The 22,186-nt window shown below is 40.6% G+C and overlaps 1 protein-coding gene across 1 annotated transcript in view; it reads left to right on the top strand.

Moving 5' to 3' along the window:
- PRCP (prolylcarboxypeptidase) overlaps nt 1–21,245 on the top strand; it is a 29,162-nt gene extending 7,917 nt beyond the window's left edge. The window contains exons 2-9 of the mRNA XM_075742419.1: nt 7,535–7,675; nt 8,789–8,890; nt 9,179–9,360; nt 10,104–10,261; nt 11,357–11,529; nt 13,009–13,173; nt 15,499–15,686; nt 19,988–21,245. Of these exons, the coding sequence (XP_075598534.1) occupies nt 7,535–7,675; nt 8,789–8,890; nt 9,179–9,360; nt 10,104–10,261; nt 11,357–11,529; nt 13,009–13,173; nt 15,499–15,686; nt 19,988–20,192 (1,314 nt within the window). The 3' untranslated portion in view covers nt 20,193–21,245. The remainder of the gene's footprint in view (nt 1–7,534; nt 7,676–8,788; nt 8,891–9,178; nt 9,361–10,103; nt 10,262–11,356; nt 11,530–13,008; nt 13,174–15,498; nt 15,687–19,987) is intronic.
- Nucleotides 21,246–22,186: the final 941 nt, after the last annotated feature.

Genomic DNA, 22,186 nt, shown 5'->3' with positions numbered 1-22,186 from the left:
AGAATGCTAGAATGAAGCATGTTTCTTTGTAGCTCTGAATCTGGGAAGTAAAATGATTGCGACTTGAATTGAGCCTTTAGAAATATTTGGCAAAGTATAAAATTCTAGCTCTTTTTGAGGATAGGGTAGAGGTGTGTTAAATATTGAATTTAATCAAAAACATTGTCTTGATTCTGAAATACTTTCTTTCCCCATATCTTGGTTTACAAAAAGGCTGAGGAAGTATTTAAAATGAAAAACATTTTGACCAGGGAAGATCACACTTACTTTGTAAAGTATTTTGTTTAAACAATTAATCCTAGTCAAAACTTTAAGAAACAATTAATAAGACCGGAATATTTTTATACTGCTTAATCTGTGACATATTGAAGGCTCATATACAATTTTTTCTTCATCTCCCAAATGTGGTGGATTTGTAATTCAATCTGGAAGGCAGATGGGGAAAAAAATACAGGCCTTTGACTGTTAACTTTCACAGGGGTAACTGTTTTTGCTGCTGTAATGCATCTTCATGCTTCTTTCAGCTGTATGAAATAATGCACTTTGGGTAATACAGCTTTGATACATTTGTTCCCAATGCCTTGCCTCGTCCCTTCTCCCATGGAAGAATTTCACCAGGACAATAATGCCTTGAATGGAAGCATCAATGATGTGATCATTGGGTGTGTTTATCGTCATAGTAGTTTGTTATAAGTTTGTGCAGTTGATTGCTCTCAGCAGCACAAGCCTCTCCATTGCTTAGAGAAGAGTGGAGTGGCAGGGGAATGGAGAGCGTGGTTAAGGAGCATCAGCAGTAAAGCTAATTGAAGTGATTTCTGCCATTGCCTGCCTTGGTCACCCATTCTCTCCCTTGTACTGGAGCTTTGCTGCTATCTAGTCCAGGGTGGAAAATTTTGGGAGGGCCTATGGGACCTCTCAGACTGCCTTTCCAACTGGAAGAGCTGTAATGAGAAATTGTATCCTCACTGTGGATACTGGTGGAGGATTTTATGCTGCAGTAGTTAAAGCCTAAATGCGTCAATGGACTTCATCCTTACATGGTGAGGAGGATCTGGAGGTTCAGTTGCAGCACAGAACTACTAATGGTTTGTGGAAGTTGAAACCAATTTGTTTGTGTTCTCATTAGCTGCTCAGGTTTCCAACATAAAAATAACCTTTCATCATACACTGTTTGGGAGCTGTTTGTTTCTAACAAGGGCTGACCTGAGTAACCTGGTGCTTTCCTACAGCATATCCTGTAGCTGTTTAAATGTTCTTTGGTGTTTTTCTTTTAAGTGTCTTGTCCAAACTGTGTGACTCAGGGCAGGGGAAGAGTTCCTGTCTGAGGCTTTCCTTGTCAGTGCTTTTTAATCACTGCAGTGATTAATGAGCGCTAAAAGCAAACTTCCTTCAGCAGTTGCAGCCTCCCAAGAGCAGGTGATGTGGTTTCTGCAGCATAAAAGAGGTTTCAGTAAAATACACAAAGCATGATTGTAGTCAAAGGCCAGTGTGTTCACAAGGACATAGTCACAATGGAAGGCATCCTCCATTACAAGGATCTTAAGCCCACATTTGTTTTGGGGAGTGTGTTTGGCTGAAAGCTAACACCAGCCAAGGAAAAAGTGGTACCACTTGTTCTAGACCATCACTAGTCCAATAGAAGTCAGAATCAATTAATAGGCAAAAAGCATGCATATTGTTAATGTCTGTATGTTTTGTTAAATGTTGATGGATTAAGGAAATAAAATTAAATCTAGTGAACAAAACCTCTGAATTTTGGGGAGTGTGGAAGATTACAATGACAGTCCCATCTCTTCCAATTTTCTTAGTATTTGTGTAGGACTTAAGTTAGTGGGTTAATTAAGCCTGGTGCAAGAAGGTGCAGTTTATATCTCCCTGCTCTTCCACAGAGCATCAAACGATTATGTGTTTCAACAGACTGATGCTAACATTCAGTACCTGCTGTCCCTTGCACGAGTAGAAAGCCTAGAAAGCAATGAAACATCTCATTCCTTCCATTTGAAATGGAAAAGATAAACCACAGCTAACCTTGATTTTTCTTGTCTTTTTTTCTTTTTTCTGCACTAAATTAGCAGGGACAAACTGAGAATCTTTTCATGAGAAGAAGCCTCAATCCTGGCAGGCTATGATGCACAGAAAAATGTGCAATAGGAGGAAACAAAGCAGCAAGAACAATGTAAGGGAGACTTTTAAAAAAATTATTTTTATTTAGCTTATTTTATGAAGACATAAATAGTGTGTGAGTATATCTTTCTTTTAGTGGCACTCTACTGCTGCAATGGTTTTTATGAGCTTGAATATTTAACTGTATGTAATAGTACTTGTAATAAAATTTGGGGCCCCTTGAATATGATGCTGTACAAAGGTGGCAAGGCAGTCTCTGCCCTCATGAACTCGCAGCTTAAATGGAGGAAGCAAAGATTTTGAAGAGGAAACAAAACTATTAGAGCCAGCTAACTGGACTGGAGTCCTGCAGCCTGTCAGGAGTAAAACCAGGAATAGAAACACATTGGTGAAATCCCAAAGAGGCTAGTGCCCACACTGCTGTTCATGCAGGAGGATATCCTCAGACTATCCTGTATCTTTATGTCCTCAGGAAATAATTCAGACAGGATGAGCACTCAAAACAACTCCATGAATATGTGGAGAGTGGAACATGACTCTTAAAATCCCCTGGCTTCTTGCTAGTAAAACAACTGGCTCGATTTCAGATGGCATATCCCAGTTTGGGAAAATAAAGCTATTGCCTAGAGGATCAAAATTCAAGGCATGACAGAAAGGCTTTCAGACATTTGCAATCTTGCCAGAAACTCAAAAGCGTAAAACCATTAGGTGCTGATTTACCACCTTGAGTGACATTAAATGCTTTCTGTTAGAAGCTATCCTGTGAATTAGTCTTTGGAAAAGGCTTTGGGTTTGCTGTTCTGTCTCTGTAGTCACTAATGACCTTAAGATGTTGCTGAGAAGGAAGTGGGTTTTAGCCCACATGTCCTGTTTTGTCCTTGTACTTAACGCAGTGCCACAGTTCCTGAATACTTCCAGGAGTATAATAAGCAGACTAACATCTGTAAAATAACTAACATCTGCTGTGCTGTTTTTTGTTTCCTCCCCAGGGGAGATGTGATGCAGAGTGGTTTATTTTAAATGGACTTGCAAAACAAAAAAAAGCTCATTAAAAAAAACCCTACCCCAAGATAAGTCATCTTTGAGAGCTCAACATAAGCACATGATACATGTGCACATATAAGGTAAAGTCAAAGACATGTGCTGTGTATTTTGAGTGGAAGGCAGTGAGGTGGGTTTTGCCCTTCCTTCCACTTTGTTCAGTGAACCAGTCTGGAGAAAGCTCCTTGTCCTGAGCTGATGAGCTGCACTTCGCTGTAGAGTTTCTCTTGAGGTAAAGGATCAAAGCTGCTGACTCAAGTCTTTGGTCTGGAGCTCTCATCAGCCTCTTGGGCACAAGAGCTCATGCTGCCTACTGACTGCGCTTTTAAATCAAACTCAGTGAGTGCAGTTCTCTGTGGCTGTGGCCATGCTTTGGGAAGTTGCTGCAGTCTTCCACCTGGAGCTGGCTGCCTCTTGAGCAATCCATTGTGCATATGTTTGTATTTTCCCCAAATGATTTGTGAGTCTTTGGACTCAAAGATGTGCAGGAAAATACAAGATGATTCCTTTTTTTAATCAAGCAAGATTTGTGAAGATTTTTGTACGTGGAATTGAAATTTTGTTCCTTGCTTTTTTGCCTCACAGCTGTGAGGTAAAAAAAAATGTCCGAAGAATTCCAATCCTGCCTACCTCAGCTGACAAGTTTCCCTTAAACCTATTCATAACTTTTTACTTTCAATACTTTTTTCTGGTTTTATCCTCCCTTTTATGAGTACCAGAATGACTGTTTTTGTGTCAGTGTATCTATCTACATCGTACTTTCATTTGTAAAACATTACTGTTGTATTGTTGATGACCGTGTTCTTATTTTAAGTGAACTTGCTACGTAGTCCTGTTTGCAGAAGCTTAAAACTTTAGGCTGTGTAACTGGTTTGAATTAATCCTAGAATAGTTTAATTGTGGAAGAGAACTCAGCATGTCATCTGCTCTGACTTCCCGTTCAAAGTTGTATTAGGTTGCTCAGGGCCTTGTACTTACTGCTGACACTTTGCCAATAATTTTAATTATGAAAATTGTAATTAGAAAAAACTCATATATGCTAAAATATCTCTACCATTGTGACTTTTAACCAACAGTTAAGGTATTGTAAATGTGCACTAAACTGCTTTTTTCTTTTGCTGTTGTAGTCTATTCTAATTAAGTCTGGTTGCAAAAGTAATTGCTTTTGTCTTGCTCTTTTTGCATAAGCATAGAAAAGAAATATTGTGGTTCAACTTTTTAATAAAATCTGACTTAAGAAAAAAAGCTAAAAAAAATCAGGGTGATCTGAGTGGTAAAGTATACTTCACACAGTTTGTGGGGTGTATTACTTGTTTGCGTACCTGTTCTGTAAAGGATGGGGAAAGAAAGCACTGGTTGAAAACCAGCAGTTGCCATGCACAGCCCTGCGTGTTCCTGCAGTGCAGTTTGGCTACACGACAGCTCCATCTGCTGTTCTTCAACTACAGCTTTCCCTTTGCGTCCAAACCTCCTGCTTCACAATTTCATATTGATTCTTGTGCTTTTTCCCTCTGACTTAGTACATTTTCAAACAGATTTTTAATCTCGTGAGGAAATACTCCTTGGGACACCTCCAAACTGTGTTTTGATGTTCTGGATTAAGAATTTCTTTGAATTTCTTGGCAATAACCAGCAGTGGTGACAAGTCTGTCTGCTTTACAAACATTAGGGGTTTTTTTCGTCATGTTATGTGTCTCACCCTTGCAAAGACAAGGTACTACAAGGTATGAAGCCCCGTCATCTAGCAATAAAGGAGTTCCTGCTCTTCAGATGAGTGATAGGTACTAGTGGGTTTTTTCCTGGAGAAGTCTGGAGTTGTCTTGCCTAGGATCTTACACATGTCCATGGTTTGTTATGAATATGATAAACAGAGGCAGTTTAGCTGCTGGAAGGCTATCAAAATTTTACAGATTGAGAGAGGAATGGGAAAGAACGTGACTACTGGCAGTGAGTCTACAGCATGTCTCAGTCAAGATGAAAATCATGATGCTTTGATCAATGTGGTTACTGAAACCAGCAAAAGAAAACTTTAATTCCCATACCTATCGCTCTCTCAGTATTGAGAGGCAGAGTCACTAGAGCATTGAGATTTTGGGGTTTGTTTTGTGGGAGTTGACTGACAGATCACATCACAAGGAAACCATAGTAAATCATATCTCTAAAAAGAAAATCAGCTGTCATTTGAGAAAATATATTCATATTTCAGTATTACTATCTTTATTTTCCAGTGAAAGGGGAACAGTAAGATGGGCTTTCGAATCTGTTCTGCATGATACGCCATTGAATAACCTCAGCCTGGTGCCAAAAGGATGCGTAGCCATTAAACTATTTTGATTTTTCCCCTTTTTTCCCTTCACTCTGTTTTCTGTCTGTTGCATACTCAGCTGCCTGTACTGAAAAGATTTTGGTACATACGTTTGTAGTTCAGTAAAGTCAAATACAAGACTACACCACAAAAAGTAGTTGGTGCTGTGGCTTCAGGCAGGAAGGATGCAGAATCAAGTTTTAAAGCTAAATGTTTAATTTTAGATGATTCCATAAGAGGTGAACAGGACACATGAGCTTATTTTTTTCTCATCTCTGGCTAGCAGCCTAACCAGAAAAGTTAAATAGAAAAAGATACTTCTCTCCTTTACAAACAGACCTGGAATAAAAGATACATTAGTTGTACTTTCTAATAGTATTGGAGTTTATTAAACTATATTGTGATTTTTTTTTTTTCTAGATGTGCTTTATCTAATCATTCTTTTTAATTATCTTAAGGTCTTATGACCAAAGATTTTTTCACTTGTTCTGCCTCTCTGTCTAATCACACCTTGTTTCTTTGTCAAGCCCCACGCACAGACTGTCCTGACAGCAGTGAGCTACAACACAACTAACTGTCCTCTCACTTCAGCCCAAGAGCGAGTAAGCTTTGAGAGACTTTGGAAAAGACACTTTGCAGCAGATTGTACATCTTAAATAAGTTCCTGCACTCTGACCCAAAGCACATATAAGTACATGGTGTGGAGTAGCTGGATCCTGCAGGTCAAGAGTTAGGCTTTCCTGAGCTGCCTGGAGGAGTCTGCCTAGCAGTTAGGTCACTGTTAGGAGCCAGTGCTTGGATTTGTGTGCAGTTTCCTGCTTTTTAACATTAACTTGCAGATGTCCTCAAAACAGGAAATGTGGAAGGTTGATTCCTGGAGCATCTGAGAGATTTGGCAGAGTTGTTGGTGTAAAGGCAGATGGGCGAGCAGAGATGTTCAAGCCAGCAGATGTCAGGCTGTTACCGCCAGCAAGAAACAATACGAAAGGAAAAGATGATGCTTTGTGCTGACAGAAGTGAAAATTGTGAAACTACAGGTCATCTTCAACCAATGAACAAAAGTAGTGATGGTTTGTGAATATGTGGTAGTTAAGCAGCATAGCTCTTCTGTAGTGGTTTTGTGTTTTGGTTTAGTTTTTTATAGTAAAAGCCTGTGTGGGTATTCCAGAGCAAGATTATGTCCATATGCAGGGAGTTACCTTGTAAAAGCAACTGATAAACTTTCCAGTGTGGATGAATGCTTGGGGAAGGGTCAAGGGGAATAGTGCATACAAAGCAGTGTGAATAAAAGCTGAAAACATGACCTTAGGAATTGAAATTAAATTTCTAATGAGGGAATAAAGCTAACACTGTGGGGTTTAGGTTAAGTGGTATGTACAGGCTTGCAATATTTGTGGGGAAAAAAGATGGGGATGTGAATTAGTGAAAATTGCAAGGAGAGAATCAGCACTCCGTAAAACTATCTGAAAAATCTGTCAATAGCACAAGTAGTATAGAAAATTAAGATTTTCTAAGAATTAAAAAAAAAAACCCAAACCAACACTTTCTAACAAGAATCTCTTTAAATGTCAATTTTATGCCAAAAGGAGGAAAGAAAGAGGAGGGGGTTTTGCTGTTTGTTTGTTTGTTTTTTTTTAAATAAGGCTAGTAAAGAATTTTCCTAAGACTCAAAACATTCAATGACTCTTCTTACTTTTTGATACAGTTTTATTTCATCAGATACTTTGTGACCCCCCCAGCAGATTTGCCTGATTTCCTAAATATATTTAGAATATCTCATGTTAAGTATGATACTGTAAAAAGGACGTGGAATTTTTTTATAGCTGAAAATAACATTTCTCCTTCAGTATATACACCTATAATTTTGGCTAGTTTCTTTCATAAAGCAGAAGAATTTTAATGCATTAGGAATCTAACAATAGAAATTAATTCAATGTCATATTTTATCTTAGTAAAACTTTCTTGGTTTTCCTTGATTTTTCAACTGCAAAGTGACTGTCAGCACTTGCAGTGGACTCCGTGATCAATTTTAGCTTTTGAACATCATGTTCCCTGTTCTTACAGATTGATCACTTTGGATTTGATGAAAATCTTACGTTCCAGCAGCGGTATCTAGTAGCAGATCAGCACTGGAATAAAGAGAATGGACCAATACTATTTTACACAGGCAATGAAGGAGACATCACATGGTTCTGCAACAATACGGTATGTGGAAAATAGATTCTTGAATTGCAATCCTTTTTTCCAGTAGTGGCTGACTGAAAAATAAGGAAGAACAAGGACAGAGTGTCAGAATGTCATTTAAAGAGATTTTTGTAATGGTTATGATTGTTATAGGAGGAAGAAAAAGCTGGAAAAAAGCACAGGAAAAGTTTTAGGGAGTTCAGGGTACTGTTTGAAGCCCATAAAATCGAAGGGATGCACTTGTATTAACTTCCTGGAGTAGTGAAGAAAATTTCTAGGGGAAACACTGTAAGGTGCCTCAAGCTAAGAATGCAAAAAACTGGACCAAATTACACCTATTCCAGTACTTCAGAGTCTCCAAGTAAAATGGGAGGGTTTTTCTTACGGAGAGGAAAAAAAAAAAAACCAAAACATATGAAATGAAGAGGGCTGGAAATCAAGGATAGATGATTCTTGTTCTCTGATAAGACCTGTGGAAGTTTTTAACTTCCCTGACTGATGCAAATGCAGAATGGCGTGTGTGGGCATTTTTCAGCCACTTCAATACAAAGTCCAGTAACGCAACAGGAGGTGGCATGTGCTGGGCTCAGAGCAACTAAGGACTGCTTACACACTTTGTCAGCAGGTGATCTCTGTCTGCCTGTTTCTATAACTGGTGGTAACAAGCTGCTGTCAACAAGTAATAACAAGTAAAAGTTATTTATTAGTTGAAAATAAGTATATTGCAATGCTCTAGGTTATTTCTTATTGCCAAACAAATTTTGTTTCCTGTAATGTAGCCCTAACTCAAATGCATGCTTTTTTTCTGTAGTGTTTTTTATTTTGTATGAGTTAAGCTCATGCCATAGAAGTTCTGGCAGGATTCCCTGTACGTACTCACAAAACAATACTGTTTAATATTTGGCAGCATTAAAACAGACATATTTTCTTTGTATGTGTCGTGGTCTGTGGATGGATATGTTTTGTATGTTTTTGTACTTCAGTGATACTTTAAAACCAAACTCTGTCTTTATAGTTGTTATTTTGATTGTGATATCTTTCTAATCGATAAGAGTTGTAATATACTAGACTGAAAGTAGAGACTTTGAAAATAATTGAATCAACTTATTTAAATGACTATTTTCTTCCAACCAGGGTTTTATGTGGGATGTGGCTGAAGAACTTAATGCCATGTTAGTATTTGCTGAACATAGATATTATGGAGAATCTTTGCCATTTGGGAATGAATCTTTCAGTGTAAGTGTTGTCTTTTGTCTTCCTTGTATGTTCTATACAAACATAATTCTGCCTGTCGTAATTCTTGCAATGACTGTTAGCCTGAGTAAGGTTTAGATGTGCTAGAAACACACAACTATCTTATTTTTATAATTTAAAAAATTAATAATCTGAGATTTTCTAGCCCTTCAAGGGACACCTGCAAAGACGAATATTTAATTTATCAGGCAGAGATTTAGAACTTGGCAGCTGCTGTGGGGAATAGAAAGACTGCTGCTGGAAATCACTCACCTGCTTTCTTTGTCTCAGGATTCCAAGCATCTGAATTACCTGACGTCAGAACAAGCTCTGGCAGACTTTGCAGTACTGATCGAGTACTTAAAGACGACAATTGCAGGAGCCCGTTACAGTCCTGTCATAGCTATAGGGGGATCTTATGGAGGAATGCTTGCAGCCTGGTTTAGGATGAAGTACCCCCACGTGGTAGTTGGGTGAGTGTACTCATCCTGGTCAAATGCAGAGTAAGCATTTGTTACTTCTGTGCTATAAATATTACGGCACTGGGAGAAGTACCATAATTCAAGCTGGCATGAGTTTTTCAATATTTACTGGGAGGAGGAATTAAGTTACATTTGAATTTGGGAAGAGGCACTGTTTCCCTTAAAAAGACAGCTGTAGGTCAGCAGGTACTGGATGGTGTATATTTTCAGAGCTATCTGTTAGTTTTGTAAAACCAATTATTATGAACACTGACTTTGCACCTAATTTTTTTAGGGTCATCAGACTTCCTGGTGACTTGAGGCAGGTCTTTAATCTCTTTGATACCTTAGTTCCCCTCTGGGAAACAAGATTAGTAATTCCCCTACCTTTGTCTGCTAGGGAGTAGATTTTTGTGGGCAAGGGCTTTTTTCAGTTGAGTTTGCACAATGCCTAGTGAGAAAGACCTAGTTCCTAGATGAGAATGAAAAAATAATAAAGTAAGCAAGTTTGAATTTCTACTTGAAGTATTTACTGATATCTTTGTATGAGGGTCTAATACTTACAGCCTTTGCATGCAGATCTGCAGAACAGTTTTGCAGTGTTATGGTTAGTTCGCCTATGGCTCAGTGTCCAAGCTGAATTATAAATGCTACTCAGATAGTGGCTGTGGGGAGGGTATGGAGGATGGAAGCTCACTTTGCAGGGGTTCAGGATGCATGTGCTTTTTCCAAACCATCTTTATGTCCTTTTGCAGAGCTCTGGCAGCCTCTGCCCCAATCTGGCAGTTCGGTGATTTGGTTCCGTGTGGCGCTTATTTCAGCATAGTGACTAATGATTTCAAAAAGAGTGGGACAGGCTGCTCAGAAAGCATCCGGAATTCCTGGAACGCCATTAACCACCTTTCCTCAACAGGTGAGACCTCACCAATACTTTTTCAAAGGGTCATAATGTTACAACTTCATAAAATCAGAAAGTTTGTTATATACAGGTGAAAGCCATGTATTGATTTTTTTTTTATTTTTTTAAACTATACTCTTAGTAGTGAAAACTGCCAAATGAGCTTTGTATTAATTTTTTAAATATCTGGTTTGGATCACAAGCTTCATACCTGGTGTGATTCAATGTCCAGGTCCAAACATCCCTAAGATCAGACAGGAGCTGACTCCAGATCAGACCCTCAACGCTTGTATTCCTTCTGACAAAGTAAGGCAGATAGTCATTACTCTTAAAAAAAAAAAAAAGTTTCAATACCAACTGAGGCAATCAGTATAGAAAATCACTGCCATCCTTGTGGATTCAGTGCTAGGGACTCAGTTGGACTCCATGATATTAAGGGTCTTTTTCAAGCTAAATGATTCTACGACTATGTGAAAGGAGGGTGTAGCCAGGTGGGTGTCAGTCTCTTTTCCCAAGTAACAAGCAACAGGACAAGAGGCAATGGCCTCAGGTTCTGCCAGGGAAGGTTTAGATTGGATATTAGGAAACACTTCTTCACTGAAAGGGTTGTCCAGTTGTGGAACAGGCTGCCTAGGGAGGTGGTTGAGGCACCATCCCTGGAGGTATTTAAAAGATGTGTAGACATGGTGCTTAGGGACCTGGTTTAGTGACGGATTTGGCAGTGTTAGGTTTAGGGTGGGACTTGATCTTAAAAGTCTTTTCCAATGTAAATGATTCTATGATTCTGTATCAGATGAGGTCACTGTGTAGCAAAGGAATTCAATTTACAAAAAAAAATCTTGCTGCTTGAGTTGAGTGTCTTAAAGAGAAAGCCTGGTATGATGAGTTAGCTAATGAAAATCAGGGAAGCTGAATTGGATGAGTTCTAGACCAGATAAAATAATGGAAGGCCAGGGGAGTCCCAAGAGAGCTATCTATTAATAGACCTTGCACTATGAGCTAGCTGATCTGAAGTTTTCCTTTCACTGGAAGAAGAGTGCTCTGATGATTAACCTATGAGTTAATGGAACAATATATTAAACATTATTTTATTTTATTTTTTTATTAAAGATGCTGGTTTACAGTGGCTTTCCAGCGCATTTCATTTGTGCAGCCCATTAAAAAATCTTCAGGATGCTGCTATATTGAAAAATTGGCTGAGTGAAACATGGGTGAACTTGGCTATGGTGAACTATCCCTATAAAGCTGACTTCTTACAGCCTCTGCCAGCTTGGCCTGTACAGGTAATTGAGAACCAGTGTCTTGTAGAACTGACCATTTGGTTTAACTAATTCTCTCTTTCTCTCCCAGCCTGCACCTTTTCCTTTATTTTTGGCTCTGTAGAACCAACATGGCTGAAAAGAGAACCATGGCAATATCTTCTTGTACATCAGCTGGTTTGTTGACTGACTGCTACTTGTAGGACTAATAGGTTGCATCAGGAGCCCAGAAGAAAAGTGCCAGGGATGACTGAAACTCAGCTGTCCTGCAGAGTTGTTCCTGAGGAGCAGAAATGTTGCACAAAAAGCACATGCAATTAGAGCTTCTGATGCCAGGCTTACCTGACAGAGCTTGCAATTAAAGAGGAATTTTTGAGGCTATGCCTTTTTTTGATGGGGGAGAGCTAGTGAGAAGAAATGGTGATCCCCACAAAATTTATTCCTTGTAGAGTCACTTCTCAAAGCAGAACCACTTTTCACATTTGCAAACTTTCAGTTGTGCAGTTCTGTTTATCTGCAGTGCTTTCTCCAAGGTTTCTATTTTCTTGGAGTGTTTTTCTTTTAAGACTCTGGCTGAATTTCCCTGCATGGCTTTGGGTTACTGTGTATGGCAGGTAAGATAGATAAAATACAAATATTTTTTGGCTATTAAACAATAGTGAAATATAAAAATTTCCCTTGTAGAGCTGCCTGTGCTCTCCCTGCAGAGAGTAATTCTGGGTTCTTCCTGTGGACTGGGAGCTCAGATTCACAGCTTTTACCCTTCACTGTTCTTGTATTAGTCCCAGCTCCATGAGAGCAGGGGTAAGGAGAAAGCATTGCCAAGGAGAATATTGGTGCTTTAAAAAAAAAAAAAAATTAAGATCAAAACTTTTCGGGGCAGTAGCTGTTATCTATTTGTTTTTGGGTTTTTTTCCACTACTTGCATCCTCAGTTACATTTTGAATTAAATTCTACTTAAGATTGCTCTTAATTTTTCACTGGCAAAACACTGCCTTTTTCTACCACCTCATATTTTACAAACGCAAAGTAAGAATTTTGCAATGCTACTGTATGAAAGGACTTAAGTATTACAACTTTCCTTACATGGATGTTTTTATTTGTACTACAGCAAACTGGAGGGAACCCCAATCTATACCTGGAGCTGTTTTGTTATATATTTGCATGTCTTATCTTTCATTAGAGGAGCTAAATACTTTTTATTAAGTATTATTTATTTTAAAGAACAGGAAATGAATTGTATTCAGTAAGCTTTTCAATATTAAGGTTGCACTGTTTTTAAAGTTTTAATCAGGAAATGTAAAGTTTCAGGTTCCTCATAGTAGCACACACTATGCAAATGGAATGCTGTTCTTCATGATAATGCTAAGAGTATGATATATCATTGCATAGAAAGACACTTTCTGGAAGTGGTCTGACATGCTTAAAAAAATTGATATGCCATCAGGTATCATGTATTAATCTTTTTCTTGCAGATTTAGATCTCCCCCTTCTTTGTTGCAGGAAGTCTGCAAGTTCTTGAAAGATCCCACTCTCTCTGACAAATTGTTGCTGCAGAATGTTTTCCAGGCAGTAAACTTATATTACAATTATTCAGGAGAAGCCTCATGCTTAGACATGTCTGAGACTGCAACTAAGAATCTAGGCCAGTTGGGTTGGTACTATCAGGTATGTGGTTTATACTTTCTAAATTGTAACATGGTGAGGTTTTCCAGGCTGGAGCTGATGAGAATTGTTAAGTCATTTGACTGTCAGTATATTGAACCAGATGTAATTGATGTACTAATGACAAATGTAAACATGAAGCAAGTATGATTGTAGTGGGGAGGGTGAGGCGCAAAAGAGAGGCAGCTTTCCCAGGAGGTTTAGGTTGTCTTCATTATTTAGCTAATTGCTGAGTTTCAGCTCTTCATATTGACTGCAAATGATGTACAGGAGCAGCATCTCTGTCTTCTAATCCCCCCATCCCAGCTGTCCATCTCTATTTGTGCAAGCAAATATGTCAGTATGTGTTGATACTAAAGCTGTTTATCCTGTAGCTCACTGAGATCCAACCTTTCCCATCAAGTAGATAACAAAAATACAGATCCCTGTGGTAAGGGATCCAGGGTATTCTGCTCTCTCCATCCCATTTACTAAGCACATGGAACATGGTTATATACAGTCTGTCTTCTGAGGAGCAGGGCAGCTGCTTCCAGAAGCAAAGTGTTGAGAATTGGTGTTCAGGTTGTGACCATCTGCTCCTGGATACTGTCTTCTATGTATTTGTTCTGACAGCCCCAGGAGAAGTGCAGGCTTTATAAGCTCTCCCATGAGAAAAGGAGGAAATGCCGTATGGGTAATAGAATGTGGCAGCTGGGCTTATCAAAATAATACATCTGCTGTGCAGCTTGTTCCCTGCCTGTTTCTGAAGGCATGTGGCAAAGGGGGCAAGTAGGAACAGGCTGAGTTAGATTAATTGCCATGGTGGGGACTATGTTGCTTCCAGAATATAACTTGTTTTTCTTTGTTATCTAGTATCACTAAGGTATCAGAGAATAGTTTGGGTGAAAGATAAAATTTTTTGCTTGGTATCTGTGCTCTGGCTCATTTACAAGAAGGGCTGTGAAGAGGATCTGGGGAACTACAGCCTTGTCAGTCTGACCTTGGTGCTGGGGAAGGCTATGGAGCAGATAATCTTGAGTGCCATCACATGGCATGTATAGGACAGCCAGGTGATCAGGCTTAGTGATGACTCACTTAATGGATGAGGGAAGGGATGTGGAAGTTGTTTACCTGGACTTTAGTAAAGCCTTTAATGCCATTTCCCACAGCATTCTTCTGGAAAAATGGGCTGCTCACAGCTTGGATGGGCGCACTCTTTGCTGGATAAAAAACTGGCTGGATGGTGGGGCCCAAAGAGCTGTGGTGAATGGAGTTAAATCCTGTTGGTGGCCGGTCACAAGTGGTGTTCCCCAGGGCTCAGTACTGGGGCCAATTCTCTTGAATATCTTTATCAAGGATCTGGATGAGGGGATCGAGGGCACCCTCAGTGAGTTTGCAGATGACACCAAGTTGGGTGGGAGCGCTGATCTGCTTGAGGGAAGGAAGGGTCTACAGAGGGATCTGGACAGGCTGGATCAATGGGCTGAGGCCAAGTGAACTTGAGGTTCAACAGGGCTCAGTGCCAGGTCCTGCACTTGAGTCACAACAACCCCAGGCAACAGTACAGGCTTGGGGCAGAGTGGCTGGAAAGCTGCCTGGCCGAAAAGGACCTAGGGGTGTCGGTCGACAGCCGGCTGGATATGAGGCAGCAGTGTGCCCAGGTGGCCAAGAAGGCCAACAGCATCCTGGTTTGTATCAGAAACAGTGTGGCCAGCAGGACCAGGGAAGTGACTGTCCCCCTGTACTTGGCTCTGGTGAGGCCGCACCTTGAGTACTGTGTTCAGTTGTGGGCCCCTCACTCGCAGAAAGACATTGAGGTGCTGGAGCGTGTCCAGAGAAGGGCAACGGAGCTGGTGAAGGGTCTGGAGCACAAGTCTGATGAGGAGCAGCTGATGGAGCTGGGAGTGTTCAGCCTGGAGAAAAGGAGGCTGAGGGGAGACCTTCTTGCTCTCTACAACTCCCTGAAAGGAGGTTGTAGCCAGGTGGGGGTTGGTCTCTTCTCCCAAGTAACAAGCAATAGGACAAGATGAAATGGCCTGAAGTTGTGCCAGGGGAGGTTTAGATTGGGTATTAGTAAAAGTTTCTTCACTGAAAGGGTTGTCAGTCACTGGAACAGGCTGCCCAGGGCAGTGGTTGAGTCACCATCCCTGGAGGTATTTCAAAGACGTGTACATGTGATCCTTAGGGACATGGTTTAGTGGTGGAATTGGTGATCTTAAGGGTCTTTTCCAACATAAGTGATTCTATAATAGTTGACAGTGATTACTGACCAAATGCTGTTTGAGCTTTTTATATAAATATTGGACAGTCTCCTGGGAATACATCTTGTTGCCCTGCTTGCTCTTTCAGGCTTGCACTGAGATGGTGATGCCCATGTGCACAGACGGTGTCAATGACATGTTTGAGCCTCAGAAATGGGATTTTGATGCACTTTCAGAAGAGTGTTACAGGCTGTGGGGAGTAAGGCCTCGCCCCTCTTGGCTCCTCTCTATGTATGGAGGGAAGAACATCAGTTCATACAGCAACATTGTCTTCAGGTGAGCCTTGTTTCAGCTTCTAGAGTGGAGTGTTCAACCAGTTTGGGTTGTCAGTGCAGGAAGCCTGCTGGTGTAGCGTCTCCAACGCTCCAGTTGAATAAATGATGGGCATGCTTTGTGTTGCTCTTGAGAGTAAAATGGTCAATTTGCAGTGGCCAAAGCAGCCAACTGTTCTGTCACTGCCTGTGTGACTCTAAAAGAAGAATCTGGGTTGGGATTCTGCCAAACATAATTTTCTTCCCATGTAGATTCAGTCTTATCTTGTGGCCAAAGTCCAGATTTCCCATGCTGGTAAATCCGTCTAGCTTTTATGAAGCCAAAGCACTGTCTCTTCCACATAAAAGGAAAGTCTAAACAAGCTCTAGCTGTAACACAGGATCTTGGTCACTAAAACTGTTGCTCTGGGTGATAGCCTTGAGGAGGAACTGATGTGACATTATTCCTTTTTCCCTTTGACACAGAAAAAAGGGGGAGTAAGTTGAGGAGCTTTCCTATCACTGCCAATTGCCCCTTTCATTTAGTGGTAATTAGGCAAGTTTCAACAAACTTGTGTAAGATCCAAATACAAAGAGATGCTTCCATTCTAGCAAGGCACGCTGGTAATACAACAGAATTTTGTCTGCAACATATTTGTATGTGGACAAAAAAATGAAAGAAATGTTTCAACCTAGTACAAAAACTTGTACATGTTGCTTGCTTTCTACTCAGCCTTCACTTTCCTTATTTTTAGGGTTAAACTCTGTTTTCTTTAAAAAAGCATGTAGCTGTACTTCTGTGAGGTGATAAATTTTGAACAGCAAAGTACTGGCTGTTCATCAGATTGTTACGTGGTAGGGAGGCATTTAATAAACACATTGAAGCCTGTGCTTCAGGAGTTCTGGCTTGCTGTACTGATTGCCCACTGCAGGCAGCTCCTGGATATATATTCTTGTGTTCTCTGGTTAAAATTGTGCAAGGCCTTTAAAAAAAAAACAACAACCACTTCTTTAAATAAAACTCAGTAAATAGGTGTGCATTTTAAAAGTAGAAAGTCCTCGCTTGAATTGGGGGTTATTCTCTGGATTTCAGCTGTTAGCGTTGGGCTGTTTGGCTCCAAAGGCCTGTTGCTTTCCTGTTGTCTGCCTCTTGCTGTTTCTGTCCCAGCAGGATATCTGCTCTAGAGTGAGAAATTCCACCCTTTTATGGAAAACTTTTTAATAAAAAAAAAATATTGTTGATTTAACTTAATTTTGCAGAGCAATGCTTATTTCCAAGGCTTCACAGCTCTGTACAGTAGAAATCCGCTTTGTAAGCGATAGACAAACAAATCTAAGTGTTTAAGAATTTATGCCAGCTGAAGGAGCTTGAAATGAGAAAAGCTTGAAAGCAACCAAATGAATGAAGTAGTGCTGTACACACAAAGCTTTGGATCTCAAGCTGGGTTGTTTCTCTTCAAACAAATACATTGTCAATACTGTACATCTTATGTAAGAGCCTTTTATCCTTGAACACTGCAGTGTGCTTTACAAAAAATATCGCTATGTTTACCAGGAGATGCGGCTCCCTGTGGGCTAAAAAGCCCTGTGTTTCAAGTGTCAGGCAACTTGCACAACAGTTTAGTGCAGGAAGGGAAGAATGGTCCATCTAGAGAGAGCCACTGTAGGGTGGATTTATCCAGCCACAGTGGGATTTGGCCAGGATGCTTAAACTGGTGCTCTCGGAGTAGTGCATCATTCTGCAGATTCAGTGTTGTATGTATTGTATGAGATTGACGCAGGAATTCCCATCACCACTTTGGTACCTTCTTGGAGGTATGTAGTGTGTGAGTGGTTACTTAGGCTGTAGGTAGATCTAACTTGCCTGTCCTGGGCAGTGCATCTTTATTAAAACACTAGTTTGAGGAAATTGGGGGTTTTCAGAACCCTGTTTGCCCTTTTTCTTCCAACAGTTTCCACTCCTGACACTCTTACTGGAACATGCTCTGTACTTGATGTAGAAATGCTGCACAGTGGTAGAAACAGCATTTTAACACTGTTCATGCATGTGGTAGCAAAGAGCTTGTAGCAGTTAGCAGTGTCTTGTCATCAACATACTGTGGTAAGCAAAAATCAGCCCAGGCTGTATCAAATAGTAAAAAATTTGATGTGTGCAGTCTAAAAATGGATATTTTCCAATCTGGATGGATCACACCTGGGTTGCTTTTAAGTTAGGGCACCCACCTATCCAGTTCTGCACTGGCAGGGGAGATGCAGAAAGTGAAGGCTCTGTTTTGAGAGATACTGGGGCAATGTGCAGAAGCAGGGATTGTTAGCATGAAAGAAGGGAATAGAGGAAAAGAAGGCAGAACAATGCCTGACTGAAGAGAAAGCAAGGGGAAAATGTTAAGGCAACTTGGCAGTTGTGGAGAGTGGGCATGTTAGAAAAGGATACACACAGTGCTGCTAAGGCTGTGTAAAACATCTTGTTCTAGGCAGGGCTGGAGGGCGAAGGAGGCTCTGAAGAGATGATAGGAAAGCAAACTGCTTGCTGTGGAATAGGCAGGACCCTATTTATGCTGTCAAGGAAATATGATGAAGACTAACTTGCTGATGTTTTGCAGTAGTTTTTTTCTGAAGTCCTACTTGCCTGACCACTGCTAGAAAGAAATGGCTGACTTTTCTTTCTTTATTTTACTACTTCTGTTTACCTTGGGAAACATCTGTCTTGTAAGATGGGCAACTGAGTACTTACATGCATGCTTAGTTTTAGCACATAAAGAATCCATTCCAGTTGATACTGAATTATCTTATTCTGTAAAGCTGTTAAGACTTACGATTATTTTGTGGTGAGCCCCCAACCCCCCCTCCTCTCAGCAAGTATCACCTCCCAAACTGCGTCAGTGCCTCTGGTGCCATCATTTGGCAGGAGCTGCAGAGGATGCAGCCAGAAGCTCCCAGAGAAGCCAGAGACAGTGTTTTCTTGTGGCATGCTTAGTTTCCACATCACTGGGACCAAAAGATCCAAGTCCATGTACATCTTGGGTCTCTCAGCAACTCATCCCCCTGTTGCCAAGGTGCTCTGCTGATTCAGGCGACCTTTTAAATCAAATGCTTTTTGCTTATTGGGCAGCTCTGTATGCTTTTTGTTTTGCAGAGACAAAATGTTTCTCTTCTCTTAAGTCATATTTAGAACCACTGAAAACACAGAATTACAGAGATTCAAGATACTTGGGTTTTTTTTTTTTCAGTGGTGAAACAAAGTATTAGTTCAGACCCCATCAAGTTTTTACTCTTAGTTATTTCTACAAATTTTTTACTCATATTTCGTTCTGTTTTCTGGTGCTGTCAGTGTGATATTTTCCTAGCCGCATATCTCTTAATGTCCAAAGATGTTTTAATTTTCTAGATCCTCCTAGAAATTTACACTGACATACAATAGCCCATCTCTAATGTTTCCTTTTGTGGGCAGGTCAGTGGTTTAAGTGAGGAACAGATCTAGATTTGTGTAGTTCTGTAAGTGTACAGATGTGGATTTCTTTGGGTAGAAAGATGGACCACATGTGGGAAGAACATTGCAGTAAAGGAAAATAAGATGTAGCAGGGATTACTGGGTCAAGTCCAAGCTAGGAAAGATGCAAAACTCTCACCCCAGTTCAGCCATTGGCTTGCTCCATGGACCAGGCATTATTTGGAGTCACATCGACAGTGCAAGGAATCCTTTCATTGATTTGGGGTGAGGGAGGAGGGGGGAGTAAATTGCATTAAATTGTCCTGCAATAAAGGAAGAGTCATTTTAGACAGTTTCTTGAGGATAAAAAGCTTTATTTTAATATGGTTGTTATTAGAAATAAGGGGACTAACAGAAGGTCTAAGTATTTCTTTGCAAAACCAGGTTGGCACACAGCTGAGACAGTACAAAGTAAAACTTGCTGAAAATTCAGCTCTAAAGGGTCCAGTTGGTTATTAGTTTATGGCACTGTGAAGAAGTGAAGGAAAGTGCTTTAATTTGAGAATTTGGACCTGGTTTGGTACAGGGGAACCTGAACCTTTTATGACAATGACAGGTGGTAGCAGATCTGTCTCCAGAGGCTATGGCACTCTTATAGGTTATTATCTGAATTAACAGATAATTAATGACAGAAACATAGCCTTACTTAAGCTGCTAACAGCTCCATACCTCTGTCAGGAGGGCAGAGGGGTGGGCACAAAGCATTGAGACAGGGCTGAGGTCTGTTTCTGTCTGTACATATGCAAAACTAATTTAAAGTCAATGTGGATATGCTGATGTGAGCTGCAGCCCTGCTGCTGAGCAGATGTACCCTAATGAGGAATTCTTCCTTACAGCAACGGTGGCCTGGACCCATGGTCTGCAGGTGGGGTGACCCAGAACATCACCGATTCCCTTGTGGCAATCGTGATCCCAGATGGAGCCCATCACCTGGACCTACGTAGCCGCAACCCTTTGGACCCCAAATCTGTGCAGCAAGCTCGAGCCTTGGAAATCAGCTACATGAAGCAGTGGATTGAAAAGGCCAGGCACAGCTACTGAAGCATTACTGCAGTTACTGTGGCCATTGTACCTCCGCTGGCTTTGCTGGGAGCAGGGCCAGGCCTTATCGCACAGTGCTCTGGACATTTCACTCCTGCTTCCTCACCTGTGTCGCAGTGCTCACTGTTTTGCTTGTGCCCATGAGAGAAACAGGTGGCAGATGGATGGAGGGCAGCATTCTCAGATAATAAATTCGAATCAAAGTGCATGGGTTGAGCTGCCTGCTCTGGCTTGCTTTCCTCTTCTGCTCTTCTCAAATGCTGTACTTCATGGTAAAGAGGTCTTGTTCTAGGCATGATGCCTTCCTCGCTGCACTAGGTGATTTTCCTGACTGCTGGTATATACAGTGGATTAAACGGCAGTGCTGTTGGTGGTGGAACCCCTGCTGCCTTCAGTGGGATTGAATTTCAGACATCCTCAGCTGATGTAAACTGGCATGACAGGACGGAATTGGCTAACAGAAACAACATCTTACTGTGGTGTTTGGAGATGCAGGGAAGGCATGAGGAAACTGGCTGTGCCATTTGTAGAGAAACTAAACAGCTCTTATCCTTTGGAATCAGTGCTGGAAAATAAGTAAATATCTTTTCTTCTTTTTCTGTCCCTAGTATTCTGGCAGCTTATTAATCAAAGCTGCTTCAGGTGGCTTTTCCATTCTGTACTGTATTGAATGGTCAGGGCTGGGCCCGGACTCACTCTGCTGGTAACTGTCTGAGCACGCACAATCTGCATCACGGTTTTATTTCTTCCTTTGCTGTTTGTCCTAATCCTGAAATATCTGTCATCTGTGATGATGATTGCCAAAGAAAACTCGGAGTATATTTTGTGTGTGTATATGTTTATATCTCCCCCAAACACTTGGCTTTTTCAAATCAGGAAGCTTTTGAAGTTATTCTCTTGAAGAGCAAATGTGACACTTGTGCTGGCTAGATCTTATGAAGTGACAAATAATTGGGGCTGTGCCTTGTGTGGATTCCCCTCTCCCCTCCATTCTGTGTATTGTTCAAATTCTGCATGATCTGTTTGCTGATGGCTCTTCAATAAAAGCCTTTTTTTTTAAAAAAAAATTGTTTGCAAGACAAACTATTCAAAACACAGAATGCGGCTATCCTCTTGGATCAGCCTAAAGCCTGATGCTGAGCTCAACAAGCCAGGTGCACTGGGCTTTCTGTAAGGCTTCCAAACCAGACAAACTGCTCTGATTCATGAGACAGCATATTTGACATTAATAAATGGCTGGGGCAGTCCCCTCGTTTTCCAGCTTTGGCTTCATTCACACTGAAGCCCTTCAGAAAGGATTCTTTGCAGTTTAAAGGATAACTCCATTTCAGAAAGACTCAGGCGAGGCTTCTTGTTCCCAGACTCTTAAAATTCCAATTCTGTTGAAAAGTGTTTTTTGGCTTTGCTGATGTGCCTGATAGTTGAGTATTTTCTTAGGATACCAGGTGGCCTTTTCTGTTTCAAATCTCCTCCCATTCTCTGGGAACAAAGCGAACCCAACACTGAAATTTCTTTTTTTTTTTTTTTTTAAAAACACTCCTGTGCATCTTACCAATACAGTTCCTGGCATTCCCTCATCTTGTGTTAAACATAGCATTTATGTTCAGACTCTGCAATCTGAACCTCTCATGGTCTTGAGCCAGGTAATTTCTTAAGAGACTATAGAGAACAAAACCAGAGAGGAATCACAGAGGGGGGAAAGGAAGAGCTACATCCAATTTGCCTGAAACCTGTTGGCAATCCCTTTTGCAATAGTCCCAATTTTCGGTACTCTTTAAGTACATTCCGGTCTCTTGCTTGTGTACTTTATAATGCCATGTTGGCCTTGAATTTTTTGAAACAAATACAAACTATTGTTTTCTAATCAAGTGAGTTACAGTCAAGTTTTTAGAAATGCTATTAATCTTCTTATGTGTTCATTGATGTATGGCAATATCCTGGTTTAATGTAAGACAATGAATGGAATCTGCAAGACTAAATAGAAACTTGGGGGT

Source organism: Balearica regulorum, chromosome 1 (assembly GCF_011004875.1).
Source record: "Balearica regulorum gibbericeps isolate bBalReg1 chromosome 1, bBalReg1.pri, whole genome shotgun sequence".
Taxonomy (NCBI): Eukaryota; Metazoa; Chordata; class Aves; order Gruiformes; family Gruidae; genus Balearica; species Balearica regulorum.
Note: the sequence above shows the minus strand (reverse complement) of the source record. Positions and strands in the feature narration are given on the sequence as shown.